Source organism: Loxodonta africana, chromosome 12 (assembly GCF_030014295.1).
Source record: "Loxodonta africana isolate mLoxAfr1 chromosome 12, mLoxAfr1.hap2, whole genome shotgun sequence".
NCBI classification, from domain to species: Eukaryota; Metazoa; Chordata; class Mammalia; order Proboscidea; family Elephantidae; genus Loxodonta; species Loxodonta africana.
In genome coordinates, this window is record NC_087353.1 from 99,567,961 (window position 1) to 99,584,456 (window position 16,496).

A 16,496-nucleotide genomic window follows, 5' to 3' on the forward strand; every position below is an offset into this window, starting at 1 on the left:
CTGTTGGGTCGCCCTGAGTTGGAATAGACGATGGCAGCAGGTTTGGTTTGGGTTTTGGGTGATCCATGTTGGGGTGCTGAAGTTCATATTCCCTAACTGCCCTGAATGTCCCCTCCCTTTTTTTAGCCAGTTGAACTCTCCAAGAGGCATTAGTCCGGTAGGAGCCTGTGCCTAACTCTAGTACTATAAAAAAAAAATAGTGTCCAGCAAATTTCTTGGCATAGGGAAGTGAACACTTCCACGGTTGCATCCATTTGTTGAAACATTTCAGTTGGTATTCTGTCAATTCCTGGAGCCTTGATTTTCACTAGTGCCTTCTGTGACTCTTGGACGTATTCCTTCAGTACAACTGGTTCTTGATTATATGCTACCTCCTGAAATGGTTGAACAGTTGACCACTTATTTTTGGTATAGTGACTCTGTGTATTCATTCCATCTTCTTGGTTGCTTCTGTGTCGTTTAATAATGTCCCCATAGACTCCTTCAGTATTGCAACTTGAGGCTTCAGTTTTTTCTTTAGTCCTTTCAGCTTGAGAAATGCTGAGTGTGTTCTTCCCTTTTGGTTTTCTAACGCCAGATTTCATTACAGTACTTTGTCTTCTCAAGCCACCTTTCAAAATCCTCTGTTTAGCTCTTTTATCTTTTACATCATCATCTCTTCCATTCGCTTTAGCTGCTCAGTGTTCAAGAGCAAGTTTCAGAGTCTCTCCTGACATCCATTTTGGTCTTTTCTTTTTTTTTAATGACCTTTTGCTTTCTTCACGTATGATGTCGTTCCACAACTCATCATGTTTTTGGTTATTGGTGTTCAATGCGTCAAATCTATTCTTGAGATGGTCTCTAAATCAGGTGGGATATACTCAAGGTCATACTTTGGCTGTGGTGGACTTGTTCTAATCTTCATCAGTTTCATCTTGAACTGGCATATGAGCAATTGATGGTCTGATCTGCAGTCGACCCCGGCCTTGTTCTGACTGATGAAATGGAGCTTTTCCATTGTCTCTTTCCCAGATGTAGTCAATTTATTCCTGTGTATTCCATCCTGTGAGGTCTGTGTATATAGTTGCCATTTACATTGTTGAAAAAAGATATTTGCAATGAAAAAGTCATTGGTCTTGCAAAATTCTATCATGATCTCCAGCATCTTTTCTGTCACCAAGGCCATATTTTCCAACTATCAATCCTCCTTCTTTGTTTCCAATTTTCATATCAAATCACCAGTAATTATCAATGCATCTTGGTTGTATACCTGGTCAATTTCAGATTGGAGAAGTTGGTAAAAATCTTTAATTTCTTCATCTTTGGCCTTAGTGGTTGTTGTGTAAATTTGAATAATAGTCATATTAATTGATCTTCCTTGTAGGCATATGGATATTATCCTATCATTGACAGCATCGTACTTCAGGATAAATCTTGAAATGTTCTTTTTAACGATGAATGCAAGGCCATTCCTCTTCAATTTTTCATTCCTGGCATAGTAGACCATATGATTGTCTGATTCAAAATGGCCAGTACCAGTCCATTTCAGCTTACTGATGCCTAAGATATCGATCTTTATATGTTCCATTCCATTTTTCAGCCATTTTAGGAGGTAGCATATGATCAAGAACCGATGGTACTGAAGGAAGAAGTCTAAGCTGCACTGAAGACGTTGGAGAAAAACAAGCCTCCAGGAACTGATGGAATACCAAATGAGATGTTTCGTAGATGGATGTGGTGCTGGAGGTACTCACTTATCTATGCTGAGAAATTTGAAAGACAGCTACCTGGCCAACCGACTGGAAGAGAGCCATATTTGTGCCCATTCCAAAGAAAGATGATCCAGCAGAATGCGGAAATCATTGAACAATATCATTAGTATCACACACAAATAAAATTTTTCTGAAGATCATTCAAAAATGGTTACAGCAGTATATCAACAGTGAACTGCCAGAAATTCAAGCCAGATTCAGAAGAGGACGTGGAATGAGGGATACCATGGCTGATGTCAGATGGATCTTGGCTGAAAGCAGAGAATACCAGGAAGATGCTTACCTGTGTTTTATTGACTATGCTAAAGCATTCAACTGTGTGGATCATAACAAATTGTGGATAACACTGTGAAGAGTGGGAATTCCAGAACACTTAATTGTGCTTATGAGGAACTTGTACATAAACTGAGACTCAGTCGTTTGAGCAGAACACAGATACACTGTGTGGTTAAAATCAGGAAAGGTGTGTGTCAGGATTGTATCCTTTCATCATAATTACTCAGTTTGTATGCTGAGCACATATCTGAGAAGCTGGACTATACAAAGAACACAGCATTAGGATTGGAGGAAGACTCATCAACAACCTGTGTTAAGCAGATAACACAGCCTTGCTTGCTAAAAGTGAAGAGGACTTGCAGCATTTACTGGTGAAGGTCAAAGACCACAGCCTTCAGTATGGATTATACCTCAGCATAAGAAAACAAAAATCCTCACAACTGGTCCAGTAAGCAACATCATGATAAACAGAGAAAAGGTTGAAGTTGTCAAGGGTTTCATTTTACTTGATTCTACAATCAACAGCCATGGAAGCAGCAGTCAGGAAATCAAATGACATACTGCACTGGGCAAATCTGCTGCAAAAGACCTTCTTAAAGTGTTAAAAAGCAAAGATGTCACTTTGAGGACTAAGGTGTACACCTGACCCAAGCCATGATATTTTTAATCACCTCATATGCATGTGAAAGCGGGGCAGTGAATAAGAAGGACCAAAGAATTGATGCCTTTGAATTATGGTGTTGGCAAAGAATATAGAATATACCATGGACTGTCAGAAGAACAAACAAATGTGTCTTGGAAGAAGTACAGCTGGAATACTCATTAGAGTCGAGGATGGCGAGACTTCGTCTCATGTACTTTGGACGTGTTATCAGGAGGGACTACTCCCTGGAGAAGGACATCATGCTTGGTAAAGTAGAGGGTCAGCAAAAAGGAGAAAGACCCTCGACCAGATGGATTGACATAGTGGCTGAGATCATGGGTTCAAAGCTAGCAATGATTGTGAGGGTGGCGCAGGACCGAGCAGTGTTTTGTTCTGTTGTACATAGGGTTGGTGTGAGTTGGAACTGACTTGACGGCACTAACAAGAACAGTGATGGATCTGCTGCTTAGCCTGTTGAATTTTAGTTAGTGTTTAAATATGTATTTGGCCATGTGTATTGTTCTTGAAATCCAAAATGGGCTTAGGGCGATTATTAACAACATTTTACCAGATTGGTTCTGTTATTTCGTGCTGGAGGACCAAAGCAGAAGAAGCAAGTGAGGAAACTTTGGCAAAATGTCAGTGTTTTTATAGCTACTTGTAGGCCACAACAAAGAAAATAACATTTGTTCCTTGCAAAGAATGCATGATTAGCCCAACACCAAGATGTTGTTTCACAGAGAAAATAAAACAACCAAAGACAAAACAACATCAAAACTGCACAACAGAGCTGCCTTCATTCCAGAACATGCAAGGAACTGGAGAATAAGGACCAAGGCATAACTAGAGCTGTTATGATTCGGAATGGACTGGATGGCAGTGGGTTGTTTTGGGGGTTTATGGGAGAGGAGGGGCAAGCAGGAGAGGAGAGAGCTTTTTTTTCTTGACCCTGGTGCTATTAATCTAAACCTAGAAATGCAGATTTTTTCTGAGGAGTCTGAAACAGATTTTCCTCAGTTTGTTTATTAGACGAATATTTATTGAGCTCCTATTATGCACCCAGCACCATTCTAGGCACTTGGGATACAGCATTGAACAAAACAAGCAAAAAATCCTGCCCTCATGGAATGTATATTGGGGAGAGAGTACTAGAAGCACACACACACCCACACGCACACCCACCCAATGAGCTTAGATTAGGTAGCTACTTTCTTGTTAGTCATAGATTAGCTTTCAGCTATACATATCTTCTGGAACCTCCTGTTTAATGCTCCTGTTCATACCCCTGGTTTTACTCCCACTTTGCAATGAGGCCTGCCTTAGTACTTTATTTTTTTTTAATAATTTTTATTGTGCTTTAAGTGAAAGTTTACAAATCAAGTCAGTCTGTCACATATAAACTTATGTACACCTTACTGCATACTCCCATTTACTCTCCCCCTAATGAGTCAGCCAGCTCCGTCCTTCCAGTCTCTCCTTTCGTGACCATTTTGCTAGTTTCTAACCTTCTCTACCCTCCCATCTCCCCTCCAGACAGGAGATGCCAACATAGTCTCAGGTGTCCACCTGATACAAGTAGCTCACTCTTCATCAGCATCTCTCCAACCCATTGTCCAGTCCCTTCCATGCCTGATGAGTAGTCTTCGGGAATGGTTCCTGTCCTGGGCCAACAGAAGGTTTGGGGACCATGACCGCTGGGATTCTTCTAGTCTTAGTCAGACCATTAAGTCTGGTCTTTTTATGAGAATTTGGGGTCTGCATCCCACTGTTCTCCTGCTCCCTCAGGGGTTCTCTGTTGTGCTCCCTGTCAGGGCAGTCATCGGTTGTGGCCGGGCACCATCTAGTTCTTCTGGTCTCAGGATGATGTAAGTTCATGTGCCCCTTTCTGTCTCTTGGGCTCATAGTTATCGTGTGACCTTGGTGTTCTTCATTCTCCTTTGCTCCAGGTGGGTTGAGACCAATTGATGCATCTTAGATGGCCGCTTGTTAGCATTTAAGACCCCAGACGCCACACTTCAAAGTGGGATGCAGAATGCTTTCTTAATAGAATTTATTTTGCCAATTGACTTAGAAGCCCCCTTAAGCCATAGTCCCCAAGCCCCTGCCCTTGCTCCGCTGACCTTCGAAGCATTCAGTTTATCCCGGAAACTTCTTTGCCTTTGGTCCAGTCCAGTTGAGCTGACCTTCCCTGTATTGAGTATTGTCCTTCCCTTCCCCTAAAGTAGTTCTTATCTACTAACTAATCAGTAAATAACCCTCTCCCACCCTCCGCCTCTCGTAACCACAAAAGAATATGTTCTTCTCAGTTTATACTATTTCTCAAGATCTTATAATAGCGGTCTTATACAATATTTGGCCTTTTGCATCTGACTAATTTCACTCAGCATAATGCCTTCCAGGTTCCTCCATGTTATGAAATGTTTCACAGATTTGTCACTGTTCTTTATCGATGCGTAGTATTCCATTGTGTGAATAGACCATAATTTATTTAACCATTCATCCGTTGATGGACACCTTGGTTGCTTCCAGCTTTTTGCTATTGTAAACAGAGCTGCAATAAACATGGGAGTGCATATATCTGTTCGTGTAAAGGCTGTTATTTCTCTAGGGTATATTCTGAGGAGTGGGATTTCTGGGTTGTATGGTAGTTCTATTTCTAACTTTTTAAGAAAACGCCAGATAGATTTCCAAAGTGGTTGTACCATTTTACATTCCTACCAGCAGTGTATAAGAGTTCCAATCTCTCTGCAGCCTCTCCAACATTTTTTTTTTTTTTTTTTTTGGGTTAGTGCCAGCCTTGTTGGAGTGAGATGGAATCTCATCGTAGTTTTAATTTGCATTTCTGTAATGGCTAATGATCGAGAGCATTTTCTCATGTGTCTGTTAGCTGCCTGAATATCTTCTTTAGTGAAGTGCGTGTTCATATCCTTTGCCCAGTTTTTGATTAGGTTGTTTGTCTTTTTGTGGTTGAGTTTTAACAGAATCATATAGATTTTAGAGATGAGGCGCTGGTCGGAGATGTCATAGCTGAAAAATTTTTCCCAATCTGTAGGTGGTCTTTTTACTCTTTTGGTGAAGTCTTTAGATGAGCATAGGTGTTTGATTTTTAGGAGCTCCCAGTTATCTGGTTTCTCTTTGTCATTTTTGGTTATGTTTTGTATTCTGTTTATGCCTTGTATTAGGGCTCCTAACGTTGTCCCTATTTTTTCTTCCATGATCTTTATCTTTTTAGTCTTTATGTTTAGGTCTTTGATCCACTTGGAGTTAGTTTTTGTGCATGGTGTGAGGTATGGGTCCTGTTTCATTTTTTTGCAAATGGATATCCAGTTATGCCAGCATCATTTGTTAAAAAGACTGTCTTTTCCCCAATTAACTGACACTGGGCCTTTGTCAAATATCAGCTGCTCATAAGTGGATGGATTTATATCTGTGTTCTCAATTCTGTTCCATTGGTCTATGTGCCTGTTGTTGTATCAGTACCAGGCTGTTTTGACTACTGTCTGCCTTAGTACTTTAATAACAAAATCTCCTGCACAGGAATCAAGATCCGTTTTGATGACTAGTGAAGAATAGAATAAGAAATAGACCCAGTCTGTATGGGAATTTAAGACGGTGGAATGATACCTTACACAAAGGAGTTAGGGGGGTATGAATTCTAAAGTTAGTGGAGATAAAAGCTGAAGTTGATAAATAAAAATAGGAAGGATAAATTTTAACAGTCGATTCTTTGATATGATCAATAAAAGGGCAGACTCGTTTGCAGTGTTGATGAAAGGAAAAAAAGTGCAAATGTATACTACATAGGATGTATATGTAGGATGCACTTTTTTTTTTTAGGATGAAAAAGAAATAATGACAGATATAAGAGAAATTAAAAAGAAGTATATGAGAATACTGCATGAACCTTGTTTGCAATAAATTGAAAACCTAGAGACAATAGATGATTTTTCGAGAGAGGTAGATAATTTAAACATGTTGAGTACCATCGAAGGTTGAAAAGGTGATTAAGAGACACCATTTACAGTGACACAGACGATTCACAATGGAATTATTTCTAACCTGTAAAGAACAGATGAGGCCAAAGCTATTTAAACTGTTTTAGGACGTAGAAAACAATGGAAAGTTCTCCAGTTCACTTTATGAAGCCATGATTTAATGGCAAAACCCAATGGAAATTACAGAAAGTCAGATCAATTTTCTTACGGATATAGATGTTAAAATCATAAATAAAGTATTAATAAATAGAATTCACCAGTGTATTAAAGATTGATAAGCTATTATGACCAGATAGTTTTTATTTCAGGGATGAAAGAAAAACCTAGCACCATAATTCACTGCATCAATCAATGAAAGGAGAGAAGCCACATGATCATATCATTAAATGCAGAAAAGACTCTTGGTAAAGTTCAGTTGCCATTCATAGTAAAAACTCTTGAGTAAAGAAAGAATAGAAAAAAAATAAGTAGGATTAAGGTTGTTTATTTGTTCACTCAGCATGCCTTTACTGAGCACGCATTAGGCCTCAGGCAGAGGATACAGGGGTTAGCAAACAGGCAATAAGTCAAAACCCTGTCTTCATGCAACACACATTAGCATTTGGGGAGCCATCTCATACAAAACAGTAAAAAAAAATTAGATAGTATGGCAGATAGTAATACATTTTGTGGGGAGAAATAAAGCAGAGAATAGGGAGTTGCCAAGAGCTAGGGAATAGGAACAGTGAAGGAGGGCCTCATTATTAAGGTGACATTTGAACAGAGACCTGTAGGAGGGCAAGAGCAAGTGAACAAAAGAGACAAAAATTCCTGCCCTCATGGAGCTTACGATGGGGGGGGTGCGGGGGGGCGGAGACCAGAAACAAAGAAACATAATAAGAAAAGCACGTGTTGGATGGCTATACTTTCCCTTTATTTAACAATGCTATGGAAAAAGGAAGAAGTCGGGGACAATAAAGGGGATCAGGAACCAGGGGATTATGAGAGGCAGATTGTAATATTAAGTAGAGTAGTCAGAGTATGCCTCATTGAGAAGATGAGATCTGAGCAAAGTCATGAAGGACATAAGGGAGTAGTCAGCCAAGTGGATGGTTATCGAGGGAAAGGTAGTCCAGGCAGAGGGAACAGGCACTGAAGAAACATGCCTGGCCTAGTCACTATTCTGATACTTTTAAAAATCACTTTCTTAATGTTTCTTTACAGTTGTATCACCGAAATGCGTATCCATAGGCAATATAGTTTTCATTTACCTATTAAAAATAATTTGACATGTCTTTTAAATTTCTTTTAATCTACAGGTTTCCAAACTCTCCATTTCTTTCTTTACCATACACTTCATGTTTTGAAGAACCCAGGCCATTTAACCTGTAAAGTTACTCACAGTCTGAATTTTGCTGATGGCAAAATCGGGTGGTTTTGTAGTGGAACTGCGGATTGTTCATCGGTTCCTCTGAATTCTGCGCTTCATGCAAATTGGCAGCTGGATCTAGAGGTCTTGTCAGACTCAAGGTCCGATTAGGCGAGGCTCCCCATATGCGTGCTTGTCTCTTCTGTAATTTTAGCAGCTGTTGAGATCCTTAGTGCCTAGGTTCATCAGTTTGTTCGGTCTTGCAAAATTTGATATTCTAATTCTTTCGTTTCTTTCTTATTATTTTAGTTGAACAAATTTTATAGAGACACATCCTGCATCTGCTGTTTGGTTAGCCAGGGTCCAGTTCATACAGGAAGGGCATGATAAATGCTGATTCTTTCCTTTTATTTATTTATCAATTTCCAAGATAATGGATTGGCTCCTTATCTTTCAAAGAGACCAGTAGGATGGGTTTTATCAATTGGATTGATCTTTTCAGAGAACCAACTTTTAGGTTCATTGATTTTCTCTATTTTCAATTTCACTGGTATGTGCTCTAACTTATTTCTTCTCATTTGCTTGCTTTGGGTTTCATGTGTCCTTTTTTTTTAGTTTCTCAAGGTAGAAGCTTGGATATTTTTTCTTTTTTAATATATGCGTGCAATGCTATAAATTTTTCTCTAAGCATTCCTTTCACTGTATCCCACACATTTTGATAAGGTGTTATTTTTATTTTCATTAAGTTCAAAATATTTATTTTCTCTTGAGACTTCTTTCGCCCATGTGTTATTTAGAAGTGTGTTGTTTCACTGCCAGATAGTTTGGGATTTTCCAGCTATCTGTCATTAATTTCTAGTTTAATTCCATTGTTGCCTGAAAGTATAAGTTGTATGATTTTTACTCTTCTGAATTTGTTAAGGTGTGTTTTATGGCTCAGAATGTGGTCCATCTCGGTGAGTGTTCTGTATGAGTTTTAGAAGAACGTATATTCCGCTGTTAGATGAAGTATTCTATGAATGTCAATTGTGTCCAGTTGATCGATGGTGCTGTTTAGTTCAAATATATTCTTACTGATTTTTTGCTTGCTGGATCTGTCAATTACTGATAGAGCAGTGTTGAATTCTGTGTTTTCATTCATTTTATTTTTAAAATATTTCTTCTGTTTTCAGCTGTTTTAAAGCATGTATTTGTGTCTTTGAAGGCATTATTTAACCTTTAATTTCTCTTAAGGGTATTATTTGTTGTATTTATTAGCTCTCAGCTTCCTTTGTTTAGTCTTCATCTCTGAAATGATATTTTTATTTCATCATTTCTAATTTTTTTTAGTTCTGTCACCTCGTCTCTAAGTCTTTGTTGTTATTAATGCTGTTCTTTTATGTGTTGTATCATTTTTAAATGTCTTTGAGCTTGTTTTGAAATAAATAGTAAGCTACAATTGTAATGCGTTTTTTGGGCCTTTCTGGTAGCTTTCTTCACCTGTAGAGATGCTATGCTCCTTATTCTCTCTCTCTTCTTTTAATGGTAAGCTCCTGACCTGGAAAGGAGCTTTGGCTGGTTGGTTTCAAGAGTTTGTCTCCCAGCATTCTCTAGCCGCTTTGAAAACTTACCAAGTACCCTTTGCACTTAATCTGCTTTTGGTTTGGGCGAAACTCCTCCTAGTTTCAAATAGGTCTGCTGTGATTTTCAGAGGCTAGCTCTTGGCTATTTTGGCATTCTCCTGTTCTCAGTCTATGAGGTGCCCTGTTACTTCCTTCTGTTCTCTCCCACATAAAAGTTCATCTGTAAAGGTATGGCAGGTATTGTTGGATCTTCGCTAATTTGTATTTTGGGATTTGTGGTCCTACTTGATTACCTAGCTTTGTTGCAGAAGTTGTTCATGGGTTTTGGCTTTGTTGTCTAGTTGCTTTGTCTGTTTCCATGTGGTGATTTGGGGGGACGAAAAAGTTCTTCCATGGTTTCTCAGAGTTCCTTTCATTTTCAGAGGGAGTAGGGGAGCGACATGATTCTACTTGTATTTTTAAAGGCTTTCTTTGGCTCATATGCTGAGAATAGGCCACAGGGGTGTAATGGAGGAAGTAGGGAGACCTATTAGAAGAATATTGCAGAAATCCAGGTGAGAAATAATACTGGCTTGGACCAGGGGAGTAGCAGTGAAGTTAATGAGAAGTAGTCAGATTTGGATATATTTTGAAGGTATAGTTGGCAAATTTTTCTAATGGGATTGAATGTGGAACATAAGAGAAAGGAACAGTCAAAGATAATTCCAGTTTTGTTCTATCTTGAGTAGTCAGAGAATGGGGTTGCTTTTAACTGAGATGAGGAGGGCTGTGGGTATAGCAGATTTTGAGGTTAGGACTCAGAAGTTTGGTTTGGACCATGTTGAGCTTAAGATAAATGTTTGACTTCTGGGCAAAGATATTCTTTGTGATCCTGTGCTTCCCCCCCATTGCATGGGTGAAAAAACAAAAGACATCGTTTAATATAGAAAATACAGAAAAAATGAGAAAGAAAATAAAAGTCATGCTTAATCATACCACTGTTGTCGTTTGCATTTTGGTGTGAGTCAATGCATATATATAACATATTTTTAGAAAATTGACTTCCTGGTGCATATTCATTTTTAAATCCTCTTACACAGGACATAAGCTTAGAATTTTCTAATAGTGAAATAGCCTTTGAGAACGTGACTTTTAATGGTATTTCATCCTGGGATTTACTGTAATATATCTCACCATTTAGATTGTATACTCTTTGACTCATTCCTTTTTACATTTCCATTCCAGCACTGATGCTTTAATCCGGAGGATTCGGTTTACTATGGTAGTTGCTGTGTATCATAATTTAGTTTGGTGGTTTGGCAGCTAGCATGGCTGTAGTGTTTCATTGAAACTCATGGAAGAGCTGTGCTTAAAATGAGTGTCTTGGGGATTGTGTTTACCTCAGCACTGCAGAACTTTGGCATCATCCCCATTCGTGAAGGAAGGGTGCCTGCCACTATGAATGCTACAGAGCTAAAGGAGCCTGAACCCTTGCTGACAGGGGCAGAATGTGCTGATTCACAAATGTCTGGCCTGGCAGTGCTGCGTCGCGGCTGTGGGTGTTGCGTTATACCGGTATGTCAGGCGCTGTGCTGTTAGGTCCCACTGAGACTAGAGGCTGTTGGAATAGTAACTAGTTCATACTCTAGTACACTTCAGGCCTGCGTGTTGGCTAACTTCTAGAAGGACTGAAGGAGCAAAGGAGATTTGATAAGCTCCATGCAGCCTACTGTCTAGAAAAGAAAATCAGGCTCCCTGGACCAGACCTGATTCCCTCTAGTCACCATATCCTTTTGAACAGGGGTGGTAAACTTTTTCTGTAAAGGGCCAGATAGTAAATATTTTTGGCTTTGCATACGGTTTCTGTTGCAGCTTGCTGTTATAGAGTGAAGCATCCATAGATAACACAGAAACAAATGGGTGTGGCCATGTTCCAATAAAACTTTATTTACAAAAACAGGCAACAGGGCAGATTTGGGCCATACTTGGCTAACCCCTGCTTTTGAACAACGTTTTTTGAAACTGCAGGTCTCTACTTGTTAGTGGTCATTATCTCCACTCTCTGAGGATCAGAGTTTTTCTTAGTTGACAAAGCTAGAACACATAGACTGCACTTCTAGGTCTGCATTCTTTCCACCCCATGTTGCTGCCTCTTAGAAAAAGACAATCTAAATAACTACAACCCATGGAAAGAGAGGAAAGGTGAACCCAGAGAGCTGATTTGGGACTAAGAAACAACCCCAAGAGTTTAAGTATAGAAGGTTTGTATGGCTTCCCAACATTGGGACAACACTCTATCTTTTTACTTTGTCTCTATCGTTTATTACTCACTGAATGTCTTATTCGAACCTGGTAAGTGGTAAGTAAACACAGGTGTTTGTCTCTTTCCCCACCTCTGCCCTTCAGTCATTCCCCATCATTTTCAAGATAAAGCCAACTTCCCAGTCATGATATACAAGACCCTCTGTGTGACCCCAATGCTTGACCCAGATGTGTTTCAGAATACAGAATTTTTTAGATTTTAGGAAGGCAGTGTGGTGCACATAACATATATTTTGTAACATCCTCTGCTGGTCCTGGGCCAGAACCCTGTAATCAAACACATGAACATTCGTACATCAAAGAGTACGACTGCATATGTCTCATGGAATAAAGAATACACATAGATTCTCGTCAATTCAGGTCAGATCTTGCTGCCCAGTGAGTTACAGGGAAGCATTTAGTTTGGAGGCTTTTTGAATTCAGAATTTGAGATGAGGTGTGTGGCCCTGGAGGTACTGTGCAGTGTCCTGGGAGCTGGCTTGTGCTAGCTCTAGAAAGCCCATTTTGTGCACCTCTTTCCAGCTTGGAGTCAGTGAGGTCATGTTAGGAGTATTTATACCATAAACATCAGGAAATACTACAAATCATGGGCCTTTTCTCCCAGCTGGTTGTTAAACATCACCAGCACCGCACTGTGTATATCCTTTTTCTGTATAGCACATTTGTATGTTTATATCATCGTGGTCAACCAACTTGCCCACTGTATGCAGTGTAGCTCAAAAGGCTGATGTTTTCAGGGAAGCATCCTACTAAACCCACTGCTGTCAAGCCACTTCCGACTCATAGCGACCCAATAGGGTTTCCAAGACTGTAAATCTCTATAGAAACAGACTGCCACATCTTTCTCCCACGGAGCTGCTGGTAGTTTCGGACTGATGACCTTTTGGTTAGCAGTCAATCGTTTTAACCACTGCAGCACCGGGGCCCAGGGAAGCACCGAATGTAAAATGAAGGTGATCAAGATGAAGACAGTAAGAGAAAGTGGGGGAAGAAGGGGAGCTTTGAACAGACCTTTGACTCCATCATTTACAGACTGTATGAACTTGGGCAAATATTACCTTCTCTGGGCCTCAGTTTACATATTTGAAAAATGGAAACTGATAATATCTTCCTCTTAAGGTTGTTTTAAAGGTTAAATTTAGGTCTCATATTCAAAGTCCCTGGCATAGGATGGACAGAAGATATTAGTCCTTGTTTACTCTAAGGCTTTTTTTTCCCCTGGAAGTGCCTCCCATTCTCTAAGATTCCTAGCACACCACAGGAAGCATCACGCAGTTTAATACTTGGACACTCCCCAGTTCTTTCATCTTATGCGTCAGGTAGACATGATCTCTCTTGCGGCATGATTAATTACTTTTGTGTGTGGCCTTTCTAGCCATGGACTTGTAACTTGCACCCAGGTGATTGTGTGATGGGATAATTGTGGTGTACCAGAGGGATTGGTCAGTTTTGCCTTAAAAGAGAGCCAATTCCAGAGCAGAGAGGAGGAGCCCACCACCAAGGAAGGAGAGAGCAGCAGGAGAGACCCGGAAGCAGGAGATGGTGCGGTGGGCTTCCTGGCCCACGAATAGAGAAAGCTGAGCGCCTTTGGGCAGAGGCCGAGGGCCAGGGAGAGGCATGCCTGCGAGCATGGCTGGAAAGAGGCTGTCCTGATGGAAGAACTGTGTCCTGAGCTTGAAGTGTAACTGTTACTTCCCTAATAAACCCCATAACCGTGAGTGTGGTCTGTGAATTCTGTGTGGCCCTTGCAATGGATAATCAAACCCAGCAGAGAAGTAGAGAGTGCTGTGGGAGGGATGATTGGTGCCAGAATTGGTAAAGATGATGGAGAGAGGAGGTTTGTTTGGCCTCCCCCTCATGGGAGTCAGCCTTGTCCTGTTGATCTTGGTTTTCCTTCCCATTTGTGGGGTTGGGGGAAGTCAGACACTGCCCCAAGCCATTTTTACATCCTTACAAAGACATGATCCTTGATTTCTCTTTGAGTATGTTTATATAAACTAATAATATAGGGGTTTTTTCCCCATGAAAAGCTTTTAGTCATTTATTCATTTAAGAAGCATTTACTGAGCATCTATTATGTGTTTTTGTGCTAGATGCTGTTGATATCGACATGAAAAAGACACAGACCCTCCTTATAGTCTGGTGGAGTGATAGATAGTTGGGCAAGGAAACCAGCTGTTTAGATGCAGGGAGAATCGGAGGCTTTTGTGGTCATCTGAGTGAGAAATGATGGTGACTTGAACCAAGATAGTGCCAGCAGGAGTGGAGAGTAGGTCATCCTACTCAAAGATAAAGGCTGTAGGACTGGATAGTTTGGGAGTAGTCTTGCTTCCTCCCTGTCCCATCCCAGAGCTCTGGCTTTGCCTTGTGGGTAGGTGGTGGCGCCATTTATCAAGACATGATGTCCATGCAGAGGAACAGATCTTGAGAGAAGATGACCATCCAGTTTTGGACCACCTTCGTTTTGAGGTGCCTGTAGGGCATACGGCAGGGTGACCATGTAACTGATTATACAAACCTGAACACTTAATGAGAGGGCATGGGCGATGCTGTTAATCGTGAAGCTGGGTTATAAACAGGGCCCGTCCTGGACAAACCAGAACATGTTTACAAGGGTAAAGACTATCAAACAGAGATAACTGGAGATGGAGCCACCTCTAAAGAATGCAGAGAGTGAAGAAAGCAGTGGGCTAAGTGGAGTCCTGGGGAAATATCGAAGAGGGAGAAAACTGTGTGGCTGTTGAGGCCTCAGGAAAGTTTGGAGAGGGTGACCTCAGCAGAATCCCAGGAAGGAGTCATCTTATTTTCTCTTGTCTGTTGTTTTAGGGGAGGAGCCCCTTTGAGTGAAGGCTCATCAGATAAAGAATATCTGCAGCGAGAGGTCATATACTTAAAGAAAAGAGCTTTCACCTTTTATTAGAATATAATGTTTGAATGACTTCTTGGGTATTAAGACATAAAACTCTTCTAAGCACTTCAGTTTTATAGTCACTTGGCCAGAATCTGCTAATTCAGGTTTAATTTAAATCCAGATGGTATTTTATGTTACATTCTCTCTTAAGGTTAACTAGTTATGTAGCCCAATATAGTGAATATAATCGCTACAAGCTTAAAGTAAATTTCCAGTCAAGAGATAGTACACATTTAGCTAGATAAATCCCGTAACGTTGAAAATCAGAAAACGGCACTCCTTTATCTTCCTTAGAAAATGGGGTCCTTTAGGAAGTCGATACAAAAATATTTTGCATTTTTAGTGGATTCGTGGCTGGCTTTTTTCCCATCATATTTTATTCTGAAAATTTTCAAACATACAGGAGAATTTGAAGAATTATACCGAGCACCCAGATTCTGCAATTAACATTTTGCTATATTTGCTTAATCACATACCTGTCCATCTGTCTAAGGAGCCCTCGTGGCATAGTAGTTAAGCCCTGGCTGCTAACCGAAAGGTCAACAGCTCAAACCTACCAGCTGTTCCATGGGAGAAAGATGTGGTAGTCTGTTTCTATAAAGATTACAGCCTTGGAAACCCTATGGGGCAGTTCTACTCTGTCCCATAGGGTCACTGTGAATTGAAATTGACTCGAAAAAGCAGTGGGCTTTTGGTTTGGGTGGATGTCTATCCCTCTAGTCATCTACCAATGTATCTTATTTATTTGGATGCATTTCAAGTAAGTTGGCTGACTTTTTCTGAACAATCTTAATCTTTATTTTTCTGGATATCATAATTAAAGTGTCAACACATTTTGTGCAGATGTTTTCAGTTCATCCTCTTTCCTATTTCTAGAAATCTGGGGTTGCTAGTAATTGCTGTCAAACTTAGAATATGAAAAAAAAAAAAAAAGTCTGGTAAAAAGTGCTAAGCCTACTTAGTCCCCTCTTTCTCAATTGCTTTATAATTTAGACACTTACAACTTTTTAAGTTATCAAAAATAATTTCTAGCTTCTTATACATTTTTCCTATTCTAAACAAATGTTTGTTCACATGTTATTGTTTTCAGAGTGGAGAGATCTACAGACCAAGTCATCAAGCCAGTCAATGTGGGAGCGCTATCCAAATGGGTTGGGAAGATCCCTCCAGATGTTTTACAAGACATGGCAGTGATCGCACCCATGCTTGCCAAACTCGGATATGACCCATATGCCAACCCACCTAACTATGGAAAACCCGATCCCAAAATCCTTGAAAACACAAGGAGGGTAAGTGAGAGTTTTAAATTGACTGAGAAAACTGGATATGTAATTTGAGTTTTGAAAAGATTTTTCTTATTTATAATGAGAAAATAATTTTAAATTAGAAAAATTTTATTCGTACAATGCTTTATTATCAGAAGTTTTCCACTGCATTTTAAGGGTAACTGTGGCACTTCCCAAGAGCTGTAGAAACAGTTCTTTAAATGTATTTTGCCCAATTTCTGGAAATGGTGCTCACTGTTGGGGAGATTTATTCTCAGAGCTGGTTGTCACTAATTTGTATAACCTAACCAAACCCATTGCCAGTGAGTCAATTCTGACTCATAGCAACCCTATAAGGACAGAGGAGAACTGCCCCATGACATTTCCAAGGAGCGGCTGGCTGGTAGATTCAAACTTAACCACTGTGCCAGCATCAAGGTTATT

The 16,496-nt window shown here is 40.0% G+C and overlaps 1 protein-coding gene across 4 annotated transcripts in view; it reads left to right on the forward strand.

Annotated features, from left to right (window-relative positions):
• TPST1 (tyrosylprotein sulfotransferase 1) overlaps positions 1-16,496 on the forward strand; it is a 98,942-nt gene that overhangs the window by 48,306 nt on the left and 34,140 nt on the right. For all 4 annotated transcript variants that reach the window (XM_064296062.1, XM_064296064.1, XM_064296065.1 and 1 more), the window contains one exon: positions 15,878-16,076. In XM_064296062.1, the coding sequence (XP_064152132.1) occupies positions 15,878-16,076 (199 nt within the window). The remainder of the gene's footprint in view (positions 1-15,877; positions 16,077-16,496) is intronic.